The 16,883-nt window shown below is 40.6% G+C and overlaps 1 protein-coding gene across 2 annotated transcripts in view; it reads right to left on the bottom strand.

Moving 5' to 3' along the window:
• Positions 1–5,870: 5,870 nt before the first annotated feature.
• STK24 (serine/threonine kinase 24) overlaps positions 5,871–16,883 on the bottom strand; it is a 60,347-nt gene continuing 49,334 nt past the window's right edge. For both annotated transcript variants that reach the window (XM_062020538.1, XM_062020540.1), the window contains 4 exons: positions 15,142–15,265; positions 12,918–12,986; positions 8,693–8,829; positions 5,871–6,359 (listed from right to left, as the gene is read on the bottom strand). In XM_062020538.1, coding sequence (XP_061876522.1) covers positions 6,323–6,359; positions 8,693–8,829; positions 12,918–12,986; positions 15,142–15,265 — 367 coding nt within the window. In that variant the 3' untranslated portion in view covers positions 5,871–6,322. The remainder of the gene's footprint in view (positions 6,360–8,692; positions 8,830–12,917; positions 12,987–15,141; positions 15,266–16,883) is intronic.

A 16,883-nucleotide genomic window follows, 5' to 3' on the forward strand; every position in this document is an offset into this window, starting at 1 on the left:
TACTATGCTTAAGATGATTTTCTTTGTATTTTAAGAACATTTTGTCATAAGGATGCTGCAAAAGTTCCATTAACAGAAGGTCAAGGTGCTGGAAATACACCTGTCACTCTTAAAGGCCTTTGGGGCACCACAGCAGTAGGCAGAGGAGGCCTGACTACAGCCAGGGGATATGAAGCTGGGACAATTCCACCCTTACTTTTTTTTTCATCTAGCTATTCATTTTGTTAAAAGCTTACCTGTGTGTGATGTATAAAATGGCTTACGGCTTTGCTCACAACAAAAGGGAATAAAATACCTCACGATACAATCATACATATTCCTGTTTCAACACAGCAAAAAGTCTTCTTTCTATACCCTCCCCACTCCCAAAACAATGTATATCTCTATCCAAGAAGAGGATGGGTTCCTACCCCTTTATGACAAGCTGCAGTCCCCTTGTCCGAATCTAAGCCACCCTCACAGAGGGAAAAACAAGTATTTCACTACAATTCCTGCAATGCGTGGAAACCTTCAAATCCCTGGGCAGGTCACTTGTTGCAGTAGATCTTCTCCTTAGCCATCTCCCCCAGCACTATGGATATAACAATCACATCTACCCAACAGCATCACCTCTGTTTATGAAGTGACAAAGGGTAAACTTAGAAAGTAGGCAGAAGAAGCAGAAGCTCTATTTCTGAATCACAGGTTTCGCTGGCTCGTCCCTTCCAAGCCCATGACCCTGCTCAGTGGGGCCAAAGCAGGTGAGTTCCACAACCTGAGTGACACAGTAACATACAGAAAGTATAGTGACCAACAATCTGAAGTAATGAAAAGGGGGAAAGAACACAGCAGGGATCCACAGCAACTCAGCAGCAGCCCACAGGCCTGGAAAAACAAAGCTGAAGAAGCAGCAGCACCTGATGTTGCTGTGAAGCTCAGTAAAGGGCCACAGGCCTTATTTCTCCCAACAAATTATTACTGAGCTGTAATATAGTATCTGTGCAGCCTTACAAGCCAGGTCCCTACAGCTGTCCTTTATAAGTGTTATCTATAACAGTGAAAAGATTACTGGGGTTTTTGAAATGGAAATCATAGAGGGCCACACCTTTAATTCAGGTGAAATTGAATTTCATTTTCTATCCCTGGGGCTTGCTGGATACAATCTGCATTACCGCTATCTTGCTCTCAAAAGCAAGGCTTTATTTACATCTCCAAAATCAGATAACACCTTTTCATTTCACACAAAGTGAGCTTGAAAAATCATTTTTCTGTAAGTCTGAAGCAACAATCCAGACACAGTTCTGTTCATCATGACAGCAGAGGCCTAGCTAGGCCGTGGATGCAACTTCAGCGTATCGACCCAATTAATCATGCTGCTGGGCAGCTGATCAGGTGCCAGGCCAGAGCAGTTGTGACTAAATACCCTGTTCTCCTGGTTCAGCAGTGGGAAAACCTCAAGCTGGTTACTCCAAGAGATTGGCTGTTCTTGCTAGTATTACTCATCTACCTGTTTCTACAAAACAGTTGAGAGCTCAATCAATGCCTTTGTAAATTCATCCAAAACCCACCAAAAGTGACATACTGAAAGAGAAGTTAGTAGGTAAGGAAACACAAGCTGTGACTGCAAATCATGAATAGGTCTCTGCCTAGAGAAAAATGAAGTCTCACAAGGAAAACCAGGCACAATATCCTAGCGTTCCATGAGCCAAAAACCAACCAGAGAAACCAGAAGGCCCTGAAAAACCTAATTCAGACCATGTTTCTTTTTTATACAGGCCCAATTATGTGGTCTTCACCCCCAAAAGGAAACTATTATTAAGGATGTGCTGATATCCAACTCCAGTTGCTAAAGCACACAAACGTCCCCTTCCTCTCCCCTAAGGGCACATAAAAGTTGGTAGAGGAAAAAACAACTGGCAATGTGGCACATGTACGTTTTTTAACAAAATAGCAATGAAATGTAATTACAAGAGTGCAGCTTTCACATGGTTTGTCACCGGTTATATGGGTGATTAAGGACACAATGTTCAGGGTTAAGATGATGCAACTTGAGGTGAACACTTCCCCAGTGTGAGTGAGCACTTCCCCCTGCCCTGGGAGGACAGGATGAGGTTTTAAATCCTTGCCCTCTGTAAATTGGCACATTGTCTTACTGTAGGACGTGCTGCGATACAGAACCTCACATATTTAACCAAAACAGAACACTACCAATCACTCTTATGTGTCAATAAAAAAGCCTTAATCGAGGGAAGAACTGACCTTCCCACGTAGTTAGGCCATCTGGGACATAAAGCTTACGATGTTCCCCAACAGAGAAAAATACTCTCAGCATTCTTGCTTGGAAAGCATTGTTTGAGTTTACACAAGAGTTTTCTCTTGTACAAATTCTGATGTAATAAACACACTGAACAAACATACAAATCTTTTGCTTACCATGACTGACACATAGCCAGGAGCTAGCTGAGCTACGGACCCGCAAGCACATCCCCTCTGGGGGGAGGAGGAGGCGACCCCCGAATCTCATCTTACTGACCACTCGGATGGCAAACTTTCATTCAACTTTTCCTTCTTTATTTCTAGGTCATGTAGTTTACAAGGACTTTCATTATGTTGGTGTAGAGTGACAAAACTAGAGTTTTAAATACATGGTTATAAACAGGTGGCAATATTACAGAAAACAAGGGCTGCACTTTAATTGTTCTCTGTAATCACACTCGAAAAGGAGGTGGGAAACCATTACGTACAGTTTGTCTACTGCACATGCTCAGTGCAGTTAGTTACCAGCACCTCTGCAAAGTACAGTTAAAAAGAGCAAGCTTGCAGCTTTTGTGCTATATTTTAAGCTCGTCCCCAGTGACTTACAAAGATAACTTGCAACTGTACTTCAGGGAACCTTTCCAGTAGTGACATTGTTGAAGGCGAAAATATGGCTAATGTAAAATCAGTACAAACCAGTACCACGCTGTTTAAAAAAATGCCACAGGACACCACATGAAGTAGCAAGAGCTAAAAGAAACATTTCACAAGCACAGTAAAAGCATGGGCAGATGAAGGAGTTACAGTGGACAAAGCAGGATGTGTAGTAACTCCATAGCAGTGAAGTGCCCTCCCCTCTCCTCTCCTCCCGCAGCACCAGAGCGGAAGGCCGAAGCTAGGCCCCTGCCCATGCCCACAGGGATGTACCCAGAAGGGGCTGCAGAAAAAGCTGCTCCAGGACCACAGCAACAGCCTTCTTGGCTACAAGCATCGTGTCCTCAGCCTTTAGCAAACTGGTGAGCAATGACAAAGTGCGACTGCAAGGAAAATTGAGTTTAAAAAAATAGAGTACACATCTGATACTTACAAAAAAGCAGCGCCTTCAGTTCAAATGACTGATTGCATTTTGGATTGGTTTTGAAACGGTGAGTTTATTTACTGCCTTATCTCAAAATCCCTGACAAAGAAGCAGCTTCACTAAGGTAAATGTTTGCATAAATAGAGATAGCGCTTGTCACTTAATATATTCAAGACTGAGTGAGGAAGAACTACCTGCGAGGAAAAGTCATCAGTGCAACATCGTAACACAGAAATGGTTTTAGCGTGAAACAACCTCTCCAAAAAATATACATACACTTCTTTTTCTTTCACAAAGTCTTCTTTCACTTCTCTTTCTTTCAAATGAAGCTCTTCCTCCTCCGTTACCAATATAGTCCCAATTTTTAAAGCATCGATACTTCCCAATAGCAAATGATTGTAATTTTACATTCAAGATACAGCACGCTTATTTTTCAGTGAATCTCGGTTAAGATAGTCTATATTTAAATAAACTATATATTACATATAAAAATACACATCTCTACCATAAATGAGGTCTTGTCTTTTTTCTGTGTCCCAACCTCTGGGCCAACTGCCCTCACTGTAGGTTGGTCTTACTCGTCCTAAGCTCCTAAACCAAACGACACATTCCTCAAGCAAATTCTGCCACAATATACTTCCTCAACATACAATCCTGGAACACAACTAAAACACAAATCTAAAAAAAACCACTCCACTAAAATGTACATATAACTTTTTAAATTGATTGTCCAAAACTAGTGTACCTTAGATTTTCATTGAATTTCCTGATGGAGAAATTCTTGAGATTCCAGCCAGCACCATCAATTTAACTCCCCCACTACCTCTCTGAGTTCCATGCATCTCCAAGGAAGCTTGTTTTAATTTCCACTTGTTAATAACAGATGACTGGAGCAAAGATGCTGTTAATCTATTTACATATCAAATGCAAACTCATCTGTTTATCTCCATGTGCTGTAACAGGACATATCTATTGGAATGGCTGAACTTTCTCATACCGAGATGTCAACCAGTTTCCTTTTGCACTCTATTGAGACAGTGGCTTCACAAGAGCAGAGCTTAACATGTTTCCTCACGGGAAAGCCTATCCTTGATGCTTAAGAGCACCCTAACCAACCTATTTGAAGATCTTCATCAAAGAGGAGTTCTAAACCATTGCTCAGACCTTCAGTTGACCTCAGTTTTCTTAAATTTACCTTACCTTAGCCATGAAGGAAAACCTTTAACTTCCTTCTGCTGGCAAATGTGTTGTGCCTAAGAACATGGCTAGGGTAATGAGTGCATATAGGTCCATTTCTTTCAACTGTTGTTTCAACCTGCTCTGAAGTTTAGCTCTCTTGGCACAACAGTGTCCTCTTACAGCTATTAAATTAATAATTAAGGCTATTAATATGCATAGACTAAAGGCTACCACAGTGAACTGAAGTCCTGCAAGGAGACCTCACCAGCTTCCAGAATGGTTAGAGAACCTTGTACCAAGCCAGGCAGATATCCTTTCTGCTCCAAAACTCATACCTACAGTCTTTTAAAAAATATTAAACAGATATGTTACTGTCATGCAAAACATAAAATCCTCAATTCATTAAAAACAAGGCAAAAATGCTCTCTTAGCTACCAGAAAAAGCAGCACCTGAATATGGCCTTGGTGAAAGAAACCAAGGGAAAGCTCAGAGTAACACTGAGGCGGAAAAAAAGCCTCCTAATTAGTAGTGTGTGTAGCTAGTGTTACTGTTTCCAAGCCCTAGAAAACTGATCTCAGCTACCCAGGAGCTCTCACAGCAACAGTGGAAATGTTAAAATTTAGAATTTTCAGGAAGTAATCTTTTTCTGGGGAGACAATAGAACATGGCATACAGTACCCAGGCTCAGCTTTGCAGCCTTCTTAGTATCTATCACTTTCCATGAAGAGGTGCACAGATTTAGGCAGTGAGACCAAATACTGAATCTATGGATACTTTTTGATTCATGCTGTGAGATATTCCCTTTTAATGATAAAAATAGGCATGATGTAGGAACACTTGCCATTGTCTCAGAGCCACCATCTTAGGGAGATGTTTCAGAATACACGAAGGTAATCAAGATTTATTTGTGTGAGCATTCAAACATGTTCAGGTGGAAAAAAAAAAAGGATTGGATCCGAATCTCACTACAAGCTTCACAAATATCTGTTACTAATACTGAATGATATGTGGGGTTCAGAATCTGCATTGGCACAATTTAAAACTGAAACTAGGAAAGAGCTCATTCTTTAGGAAAAACAAGAATTTGAAGCTTGGAGAGACTAGGTGTATTAAACTTCAAACAACCAGAAGTAGTACCATAATTAGAAAGTCACATCCAGAATAGAGATAAAAAGGAAGAAATACTGGAGAAACAGAATCAAATTGTGGCTCTGCCGAGGTATGAAAGTTCCATAGTACAGGATTAACTCTTTGCATGGCAAATCCTTCACGTACAAAAATCAAACCAAGATTCACTTATCACGCGGTTCAAAATGTACATGTAAGAAAGGCAAGGCAATACTCAGTTATGGCCTGGCAAATATTTACCCCACTATAACATTATCTACAGAAGCACTTTACCATTTTGTACACAGTGATGCCTTATGCACGTTGAAAGGCTTTCAGTTAAAAAAAAGACGTTATATACATACCTGTACACATTTCCAACAAACATACTCCATCTCCAAGTGGAATTCTTAAAGCAAGATACCTGAGGTTTCTCAACATCTTCAATTTCTCTATCACAAACCTAAATATACATTTCAGATTTTACAAAAAAAAGATACCTCCCTGGAATATGGGCATTATCGTTACAAAAAATTATAGCTTTAAGGAGCTGAAAAAGATCGCCTCTGTCCGAGAGACTTCCCTTTTCACTCTTGCACGTTTTGAAATGTCCTTCCACCAAAGGACACTCCCTTGACTGAGGGGCAGAACATCATCAGTGGGCGCCTTCAACGCAGACGCTGTGGCATCTCTGCAGCCTTGGAAAAGTCAGGGATGGCATGTCAGAAGGATGAAGTACTTCCTCCAGTCAGTGAATATCTGAAGAGGAAAAGAAATTAGTTGTCACTGTGACTTTTGGAAAGCCATTCTATGATAAGCAGCAACTAAAAGTAATTCCATTTTGTGCTGCTTGAAGTTGCAGCCTTTTACCTTGCAGTGTGACAACCACCCTGCTGTCACACTTTACAGAACAAAGCCACAGAGCTGCTTTTCTAACAGTCACAGCCTCTGAACATGATGGTGCCTGAACCCCATGAAGTACAACAAGGCCAAGCGCAAGATCCTGCACATGGGTCAGAGCAATTCCCAATATCAGCACAGACTGGGGGATGAATGGATTGAGAGTAGCTCACAGGAGAAGGACTTGGAGGTATTGGTTGATAAGAAGCTCAACGTGATCCTGCAACGTGCACTTGCAGCCCAGAAAGTCAACCGTATCTTGGGCTGCATCAAAACAAGAATGAGCAGCAGGTCAAGGGGAGTGATTCTACCTCCTCATGAGATCTCACCTGGCGTGCTGTATCCAGCTCTGGAGCCCCAACATAAGAAGGGCATGGAGCACCTCTCCTATGGAGACAGGTTGAGAGAGTTGGGGTTGTTCAGCCTGGAGAAAAGAAGGCTCCAGGGACACTTTATAGCCACTTCCAGTACCCTAAAGCGGACCTACAAAAAAGCTGGAGCAGGACTTTTTATAAGGACACGTAACGACATGACAAGGAAAAATGGCTCCAAACTGACAGAGGGGAGATTTCAATCAGATGTAAGGAAGAAATTCTTCACTGTCAGGGTGGTGAGGCACTGGAACACAATGGCCCAGAGAGGCTGTGGTTGCCCCATCCCTGCAAATGTCCAAGGCCAGGTTGAATGGGGCTTTGAGCAGTCTGGTCTTGTAGAAGGTGTCCCTTCTTATGGTGGGGGAGTGGAACTAGGTGGTCTTTGGCTTGGCTCCTTCCAAGCCAAACCACTCTATAATTCTATGTAAAAATTCTGCATACTAGAGGCAACATTTAGTGATTTCAACTTTCTACCTGGCAAGCTTAGATCATAGTCTTTTCAAAATATTACTGGGGCAGCTCTAAGCCGCAGCTAATTCATTCAGACAAACTTGGGAAATACATTGTTGCTGTTGTGACAGAAACAAGTAAGATCATCTCCAGTATCCACAAAACAAGTGCCTAGTGGAAAATCTGTCTCCACATGGTCATTTTTAGCTTCAATTGCAGCATCAAAAGTCTTTGAGTTTCCTAGTTGCAGGAAAACCCTGTACCAGGCTGATACTGAAACCTGACTGAAACCTGACACTGAAACATTGGGCTACTGTTCTAGACTAGGGTCAGTTTTGGAACTCCTAATGGAAACAAACTTGAGATGGACACTCCAGAAACTCTTTCGAGCCTGCTAGAATCATCTGAAAGAAGAATCAGGACATCTGGTGCCAAAGAATGACCCTTTAGCATTAGAGATGCTGACTGGGCTTCATGCTGAACAGCCCAGAAAGCAAGAAACACAATTGCAGATTTCTTGGCACTATTTTTTTTACTGAATGACAAAGTATCGTCCTGGCAATCCAATGCTTGAACTTCAGAGGTATGAACTCTTAAACTTTCCCAAGCAGTGTAAGGGAGACACCTGCTCAGGGTGATCTTTTTCAAGGTAGCAGACCATGATTAGTCAATGCCATGAGTTTTTTCTATGACCAAGCCATCCAACCTGGATGGTGTAGATTCGCAAGAGGTGTGGGCTCCTAGATCCAAGGTTGTATTTAAAGTCTCTTCAAGCAGTAATTCTGAAACATACACCCCTGATCTTCTCTTGCATAGCATTTAAAAGACCAGCAATTGGGTGCTTGTTAAAAATAAATTCCTAAACTAGGCAGTTCGAAAACCCCTTTTTGAAATTTGTCCTTTTGCAGAATGGTGGTTTTGCAGGTACCACCCAAAAGGCCATTACAGACTACCTTTAATGAATGAACAAGGAACCTCTTACTATATGTCTGAAAGAAACACTGAGCATTTTTCAAAGTGGGTAAAAGAAATTAAGTGACACATACAAGACACATCCAGACACTAAGAAAGTATGAATGTCCCTTAAAAGATTTGTAAAGGGCAAAGGCTGTCCAGTTTCTTTTGACACACAATATGCAGAGATATGAGATGAATATACATATAGGCTATCACTTGAAGTTAGGAAGTAGAACTGCTGATAGCCTTAGGGGGTTTTCTACTAAGCAAACAACTGTACAAATTGTTAAGCACGAGTGTGTTTTTTCTCTATTATAGATAGAAAGAAATACTTTCAATTTATCACTAATCAAATATTTGTAGCATCAGATCTGCAATTTTCTGTAACTTTTAGTGAAATGGTTTAATTACCTCTGAAGCCTCTGCACAAGGTTGGACACCATGTTATCTGCAATGCCCGGACAAGCCTCTTCAGCTAAATAAATAGCCTTTCTCAGTTCTTCAATGGAATCTGTGTTACCACCACACACTTCGCTCTTCTCTTTCAACTGAAAGGAAACCAGGAAGAGATGTATTAATAAAGATATTCATTAATATTTCTATAAACAATATACTGCAAAAGTTCATTAGGAAGTGACCTCCAGTGTTCACAACATTAGGATTTGACTTTCATTATACACCCTGACATCCTGAAAACTTTTTTTTGTCCTGAAGTTAAGTCTTTGTGGTAGCTGTCATGATGACATTCATCTTCACAAGTCTGCCATTATTCACATATCCCTTGCAGCATGCTCACATTCATAAAATAACAACAAAGTATCCCAAGAAAGATGCACTATCTACCCGTAGCTGTTTGAGTTCCAGTTGCACTGCTTATACATACTTAGCTTACATGAATACACTGCAGGTGCACTTGTGCAAGCACTGTTAGAAAATGTTTGCACCCTGTCAACACAATCATCTCCCTCCCAAAGCAAAAGGATCCCACAATTAGGCAGGAACTGAGGACTGTGAGGGAAGGACTCAGTGCTTCGCTTATGTAAGAGCTGGCATAACTTGCTGAGTACAGCTGGTAAAATACTTTCTTTCTCAAAATTCACTAGAGAATATTAAAAAAAAATCTCATCAGAGTCTGACTTTACTTGGTAGAAGAGTGCCCTGTTATTAATACTAAGAGTGAATGAAGGTATGGCCATTTTTCAGGGACTGGACTTTCCCCAGCAGGCTGGATGTCTGCATTTACAAGTTTCTCTCATTTATCACTACCGCTGTGGCCAAGAGCTACTTTGAGGCATCCTCTTAAAACGGACAGAATCAAAGTCATTTCTCAGAGGAAGAAAAAAAGAAAGGTGAAAAAAAAAACCCTGCAATTGGAAGCTGACTGGGCCTATGACTGTTTTGAATCGAAGAGTTGTCTATACATAACTGAAGAGCAGCAAAATATTTTTCTACATATTTCTCTACAAATCATTCAATTAATTTAAAAGTCATCTCAGAAAGCTGGACCTCTGGCCAGTCTGCCTTTATGCCCTTCCTGACAGTATTAAGAAAGCTGAACTTAAATAAATGGAAGGTTTGTGCCCCTTTCTGGGATAGAATGTGGACGTGCATATGCTTTTGGCCTTACTTAATTATAGTACAGGAGATTGTCACATGGAATAAGCTTTAGTCCCAGAAAGCAGCAGGAAGCAGAATGAATAGACCAAGACAATTTTGAGTTCAGTGTAGTACACGACATGCTGAAAGGCACAAAGTGGCAGGGAAGTTCTTATGAGATGTCCAAGCACTAAAGTGGCCTCTCAGGACTTTCTGAAGGGGACTTTGAACAGCCATCAGGAACTACAGCTCAGCAGTTGCCATCAGCATCAAGAAAAGGTTTTTCTTTAAAAAGGAATCAGAGTCTTGAAAGGAAAATAAATCATTGTTCTAGTTCCACATTTAGCAATGGCTTATAGGTATCTTAGGGCACTCTCAGGAGAGTAACTCAGGTCTCAATAAAAGGAAATCAAGAGGACCGTGTATGTGTGTAAAACAACTGAAATACAACCACAGCAGTAGGAAGTCTTCTGCATTCTTTGGATGCTGCTTGTCTCAAGAGTAACATCTCACATATAAACCATAGGTAAGGGAAAGACACAAATGCCTTTTCTTTTCCGAGTAATAACTAACCCTTTCTCAGTCTAAATTGGGAAGTCACAGCTTGATGACCAAGTGACAGAAGCAGATAGTAGTTGGAAAATTACAATAACAGACAGCTCTGATCTCCTGCCTTCACAAAGGAACCCAGAAGGAGTCATCTCATTCTGTACTCAGCAAGTGTCCCTGATAAGGACAAAGAGACTGCATGAGGGTGGTATTAGTCACTGAAGATCATAGAATCATAGAATGGTAGGGTTGTAAGATCACAAAGAACTGGATGACAACTTAGTTCACTTTCACAGGGTATGTTTTGTTTTCTCTTGTTTGAGGACTTGGTTGTATTTAGGGTTAGGTGTTTTGTTTGTTTATTCCTTGAATTGCTTTGCTGAAGTGCATCAAGCTCCAGATTACTACCAGCATCGCAGAGCGGCAGGGCCTTGGAGCTGAGCAGGCCTCTTCTGCCAAGGCCCTCAAGTTGTATCAGCGTTCAACTGCAGAAGGATGCAGAGCATAATCTTCCCCTGTAAGACCACTTAAGGACAGCAGTCGTTTTCTACACATGTCCTCTGTGCCAAAAGCTTTGAAGGTTCCAAGATGAAAAAAGCTTTGAATGGCCAGTTCTGTTTATTCTGGAGGAGTTCCATGGAGTAAGGCACTAATTCAGCTAGTAGTAATTCCTGAAGGAGCAGGTTATCTGTGGTTTGAATGCCAAACAAATGGAACACTAAAAAACTGACATCAGTCTTCCTCCAGACAGGAGAGACAGTCGCCATGCCCATAAGAAAAGGGAAACACTGCAATGAGATTCTGGAACAGTTTGGTAAAGTTGTGGCTATCCACCAGAAGTTGCAATGGAAGAGAAGCCTGAAGTATGAACCAAACAGCAGATACCAGACCAAGAGTCTTCTTTTCCCATAGCATGAAAAGAACAATAAACTAATATATGAGCTAAAGTTTTTCTGTAGCCTCTACATACTATAAGAGAATCGCACACCCACAGGGATTAGCAACTTGCAAATAACAGAATAGGCTTAAAAATGAAAATGGGAAGCAAGAAAGTGAAAAAACTATTTTACTGTGAGAGTGAGGGAGCAGTGGAACAGGCTGCCCAGAGGGGTTGTGGAGTCTCCTTCCTTGGAGGTCTTCAAGACCCACCTGGACATGTTCCTATGTGACCTGATCTAGGTGACCCTGCTTCTGCAGGGGGGTTGGACTAGATGATCTCTAAAGGTCCCTTCCAACCCCTACCATTCTATGATTTTATGAAAGGAAAAAAACATGACACAGCAACTAGTTAGCAATACTATTGGGAAGGAAAAATCAAGAGCAGAGATATCTAAAAAGACAAGTAATAAAGGGCATGGTGGAGAGAAAATGAAATAAAAATGAAGGCTGGAGTGTGGAAGACAGTAGATGCAGGACCTATATCACACTTGGTATTGGAAAAGGAGGAGAGAGACCTAAAGGAGATGTATAGCAATCAGAAAAATGTTTGGGAAATGTAAGAGTAAGGAATTGAAAGAAAATTCTCAAACAAAGGGAAGCAAGTAGGTAATACATAAAGAACTTCAATGGAAAACGCCCCCCCCAAAAAATCCATGTCTAAAGTGTTTCTCCACTTTACATAGGAGGATACTGGAGTCTGACTGAATACTGGAGTCCGAATAACCAATACAGAGGTCATCCCCTTTAAATACATTTAATTGCTTTACTACACTCAGTATTCTTTATGAGCAGCACACCAAATTCAATGATAATCCTCTGAAGTAGGACGTGATTAATTAGAACAAAATTAAGACAACATCCTTTATTAGAAAAACATCTCTAAGTTTATTTCTGTAGCAGTTGCAATGATTGAAATCATCATTTAAAGAATCAATTCTCATATCAAAGCTAGAGCTTTGACACCTGTCTTCTGTGACAAAAGCTTTGAAGCATTTGTGAGTTTCTGTGTTGTAGAGTTCTATCAGCTCTTTTAAACGATCACATCTTCATAAATATCTGTCTTCCCTTTCATATGATTTTTTTAAAGTTGGTTTTAATATTCAGAAAAAATCAAATATAAAAATACACAAAATTCAGAATGGGAACAAAATATAGCTTTCAACACTGAAATTTAAAAGTGAAGTTCTTACTGCTCTGGTCCCCAGTAATGTTTTGGAACACTGAAGAATTTGACATTTCTAACAGAGAAAATGACATATAAAGAGATACAGCAGTGTCAAAAAATGGACTGCTGCAATCCAAATATTTACATACCTTGATGCATTTCATGTTCTTTGCTTTAAGCTTGCATGGTTGATGTTGCTACCGTGCACATGAAGTATCATTAGAAGCAAAGCAAAGATCTCAAAAGCAGACACGCAGGAAAGCAAAGGGTACAGCTAAAACTGTAATACATCAAGTTCCAAACGGGTTGCAGAAACCTTAGGTGTCATTTATAGCATCTATTTTTCAGCAACATAAATCTTGGAACTGATTTAAAGCAGTAACTTACCTCTGCAAACAAGGGGGATATCACTGTAGACAGGCATTGAGATAGAGGCCTCTTTGAGATCTCCTTTTCCTTTAAAGAAAATAAAACTCTGACCAATTTTGTTTCTGTAAAAAAGTATCCTCATTGTATTCTGTTTCTAACTAAAGAAAAAAAAGAGTTCCAACACACTACACTTTACAAAAAATCTGTTTCTATGTATATACAAATATGCAAAATGTTCTGCAACAGGTTATTCCAAAGCACTGTGGAAAATGGAGGCTGAATTAAAATTTGAGGCTGTGACAGCTCAAATACATGCTCCAAAGTTTAAAAGCAAAACCCAAAAAACAAACAACACCCTCGAATCCAACCCACAATCCTGTTGAGCTCATACTAGACCACAGACATTCTGATATTTACTAGGTTCCTTCCTTATGACCAAATATTTTTCTTGTATTTCTCCAGTTCTGATAAGAAAATACTTTGAATTTTCAGAGCTAGGGTAGCAAGCACCTGCTGTACCCACAAAGGCTGCAGAAAATAGGATGGAGCTGCTCCTAAAAATCCTGTATACTGGGTTGGTGGGTTTATTTGGACACATGCATAGTCTATTCTTTGCTACATTGTGGTCTCTTCTCTTAAAAGACCAAGACACCTTCCCCACAACCCCAGCCCAGTTTTTTACGGTACTGGTTTAAATTTACTTTGAGAAGGAAGATTTTTAAAGTAAATATTGTCTGGTCTTCCTCCACTGGTTGTATTTCACAAACAGCAGAAATATTTTGTGATTATGGAATCATAGAATGGTAGGGGTTGGAAGGAACTTCTAGAGATCATCTAGTCCAGTCCCCCTGCAGAAGCAGGTTCACCTAGATCAGGTTGCATAGGAACATGTCCAGGCTGGTCCTGAAGACCTTCAAGGAAGGAGACTCCACACCCTCCCTGGGCAGCCTGTGCCAGGGCTCCCTCACCTGAACAGTGAAATAAGTTTTTTCTTTGTTTTTGTTTTGTGTTCCAGCTTCTTCCTATTACTCCTTGTCCTCTCACCAGCTACAACAGAAAAAATGGGATGCCCCAACCTCCTGACATCAACCATTTATATACTTATAAATATAAATAAGATGCCCCCTCAATCTCTTCTTCTCCAGACTAAACAGCCCCAGTTCCTGCAGCCTTTCCTCATAAGGAAGATCCTTCAGTCCCCTGATCATCCTGGTGGCCCTGCACTGGACTCTCTCCAGAAGTTCTCTGTCCCTCTTGAGCTGGGTAGCCCAGAACTGGACACAGCACTCCAGATGAGGCCTCACCAGGGCAGAGTAGAGGGAACTCCCTCCACCTGCTGGCCACACTCTTCTTGATGCATCCCAAGATGCCATTGGCCTTCTTGGCCACGAGGGCACATTGCTGGCTCATATTTAGCTTATTATCAATCAGGACTCCCAGGTCTCTCTCTGCAGAGCTACTTTCCAGCAGGTCAATCCCCACCATGTACTGGTGCATGGGGCTGTTTCTCCTGAGTTACAGGACTCTGCACTTGTCCTTGTTTAACCTCATGAGATTCCTCTCTGCCCAACTCTCAAGCTGGTCGAGATCCCGCTGAATGGCAGCACAGCCTTCTGGGGAATCAGCCAGTCCTCCCAGTTTGGTGTCATTAGCAAAATTTGCTAAGAGTATACTCTGTGCCAAGTCCACTGGCCACAGGCCTCCAGCTCAATTCTGTACCACTGATCACTCTTTGCGTTCTGTCATTGAGCCAGTTCTTGATCCACCTCACTGTCCACTCATCCAAGCCACACTGCCTGAGCTTTCTCATGAGGATGTTATGGGAGACAGTGTCGAAAGCCTTGCTGAAGTCAAAGTAGATGACATCCTCTGCTCTCCCCTCATCTAGCCAGCCGGTTATGCACTCATAGAAGTCTATCAGGTTGGTGAAACTGGATTTCCCCTTGGTGAAGCCATGCTGACTCCCCCGATAACCATCTTTTCCTTCATATGTTTATTAACAACACTGAAGATGTATTTCACAAACTACAGACAAAGGACACATTTACAGAACACCCAAACTTCAAGACTTACTCCAAACATTTTGTGAAAGGCAACCATAGACTACACATTTTTAGCAAAAGTTCTGAAAGTTTTACAAATCAAGTGTTTTTAAACAAAGAGGTATCAAATAAAAATCACTCCACTGAATTATTAAAGCAAGAATTATCTCCTTGCATAATACAGTCAATATTTTAAGCACCTTATTTCTTTGCAAGTCCAAAGGCTGGGCTGCTCCATTCTCTAGATTCTTAGGGTCTTTTTCTCTTATTGTAAAGATCCACTCTTCTGTATCACTCCCACCTGAAGCCTGGCCATCTGGTTCACTTCAAGAGAGGTAAAAAAAGAAAGTTTTACTACCTACATCTCATTGTTCATTCAATACACAGGCTAAACAAACTACAGTCAAGATCAAAATAGGGATTCTATTGTATGAGGCAATAAGTATAAAGATAAGTATGAAAATGGATGTCTCTTTTTAGAGAAACTAAAAAAAATAACAAAAGCAAGATATTTCTCTAAATGTTAACTTCAAAAAGCAAGAGAAGCCTTATAGATTGAAAAACATTTTCCCAAGTTAGATAAACAAGTAGCACGAAGTGTTTCACCTCTATCTAAAAACTGGCTTTAGAAGAGTACCTCAAATCATTAGGGAAGGAGAGAGAAATTAGAAAATGTAATTCACTTTGTTGCCTAGAAAAACAGTTAAGACACTAGCTTAGAGTATCTTTGAGGAAGACACTTCATTCCCAGCCTGTTACCGAGATAAATTTCCCACTTCAAAAAAAAAAAAGACAACAAAAATGTACAGATACAGCCTGGCTTTAACAAACTACATCACCATAAATCCATCTTTTGCCTCATTGTCTGTGGATGGTGGAATATTTTTTCTGTAACTCCTACTAAGATATAAGAATGAAAATATTTATGCTGACACTAATCTGTCACTGCATTACACTTTTTACCATAATTATCTAAGTTCATTTCTTTCTGATTAGTGAATTAAGAGTATTTTGTAAGAAAGCCACTAATTAAAAGAGCATATAGTGGCCATTGTACAAAAATATTTAAGGCAGCCTACCAGGTCAAAAAAGTATGTGATCAATGTAAGAAAATTGTCTGAGATTTCTGCCTGAAGTCACATAGAGCTTCTGTCTGTCACTGAAAGAGGCAGGCCTAACTTCCTCATACACATTATCTGTAGTAACCTGATCCAACAAAAGAGTTATTTGTAGATTTGGAAAGTTAGTATTCCAGAATGTCAAATCAACTCGATCCCTTAGCACATCTAATACAAGGGCTGCTTTAGAAGCAGAGAAGGGGAAAGTAGGCTTAGACACAATGTTAAATTGTCTCATATGCACTCAGTAACCATTCCAGTTCCACTAACATCCCACGTAAAACTACCGAAGCTGACTGACAATCCACAGAAACAGTGAACTGTAATCTTGAAGTTCCAATAGTAACTGATCTGAAAGCAGTTTTACGACTAGTAATTTATCTTTTACATAATTTGACATATCATGACTATCATGCCCTAATGGCTCCATCTTCCTGGAAGGATAGAGAAAACCAAACATTCTTACATTAAAAAAAAAAAAACTAGGTAATATGGTTTGTATCCCAAAGTCCCATTATCCACTAACACTCTCTTATATGCAAGGATGTGCTTCTGCCTATTTACTCAGACAGCCAAACTGAGGGCCAGCCTACCACTAAGGAGACAAGTCCTCTCCTTAGGCAGTCGTGTGTGCACACAGCACAGCACATGGCCGTATTGCTGCTTGGTTGTGCAGGAAGGGTCCTACTTTCTGCTAGCACGACATTAGTAACAGTCTTATGTCTAGGAAGGATCCTACACTACACTCACAAGAGAAAGTAGTACAAAACGTGCCAAAAGAATGGTTCTCGGTGACTGTTATTTGCATGAAAGCCCTTGCAGTA

The sequence above is a fragment of the Colius striatus genome, chromosome 1, assembly GCF_028858725.1.
Source record: "Colius striatus isolate bColStr4 chromosome 1, bColStr4.1.hap1, whole genome shotgun sequence".
In the NCBI taxonomy this organism is placed as follows: domain Eukaryota; kingdom Metazoa; phylum Chordata; class Aves; order Coliiformes; family Coliidae; genus Colius; species Colius striatus.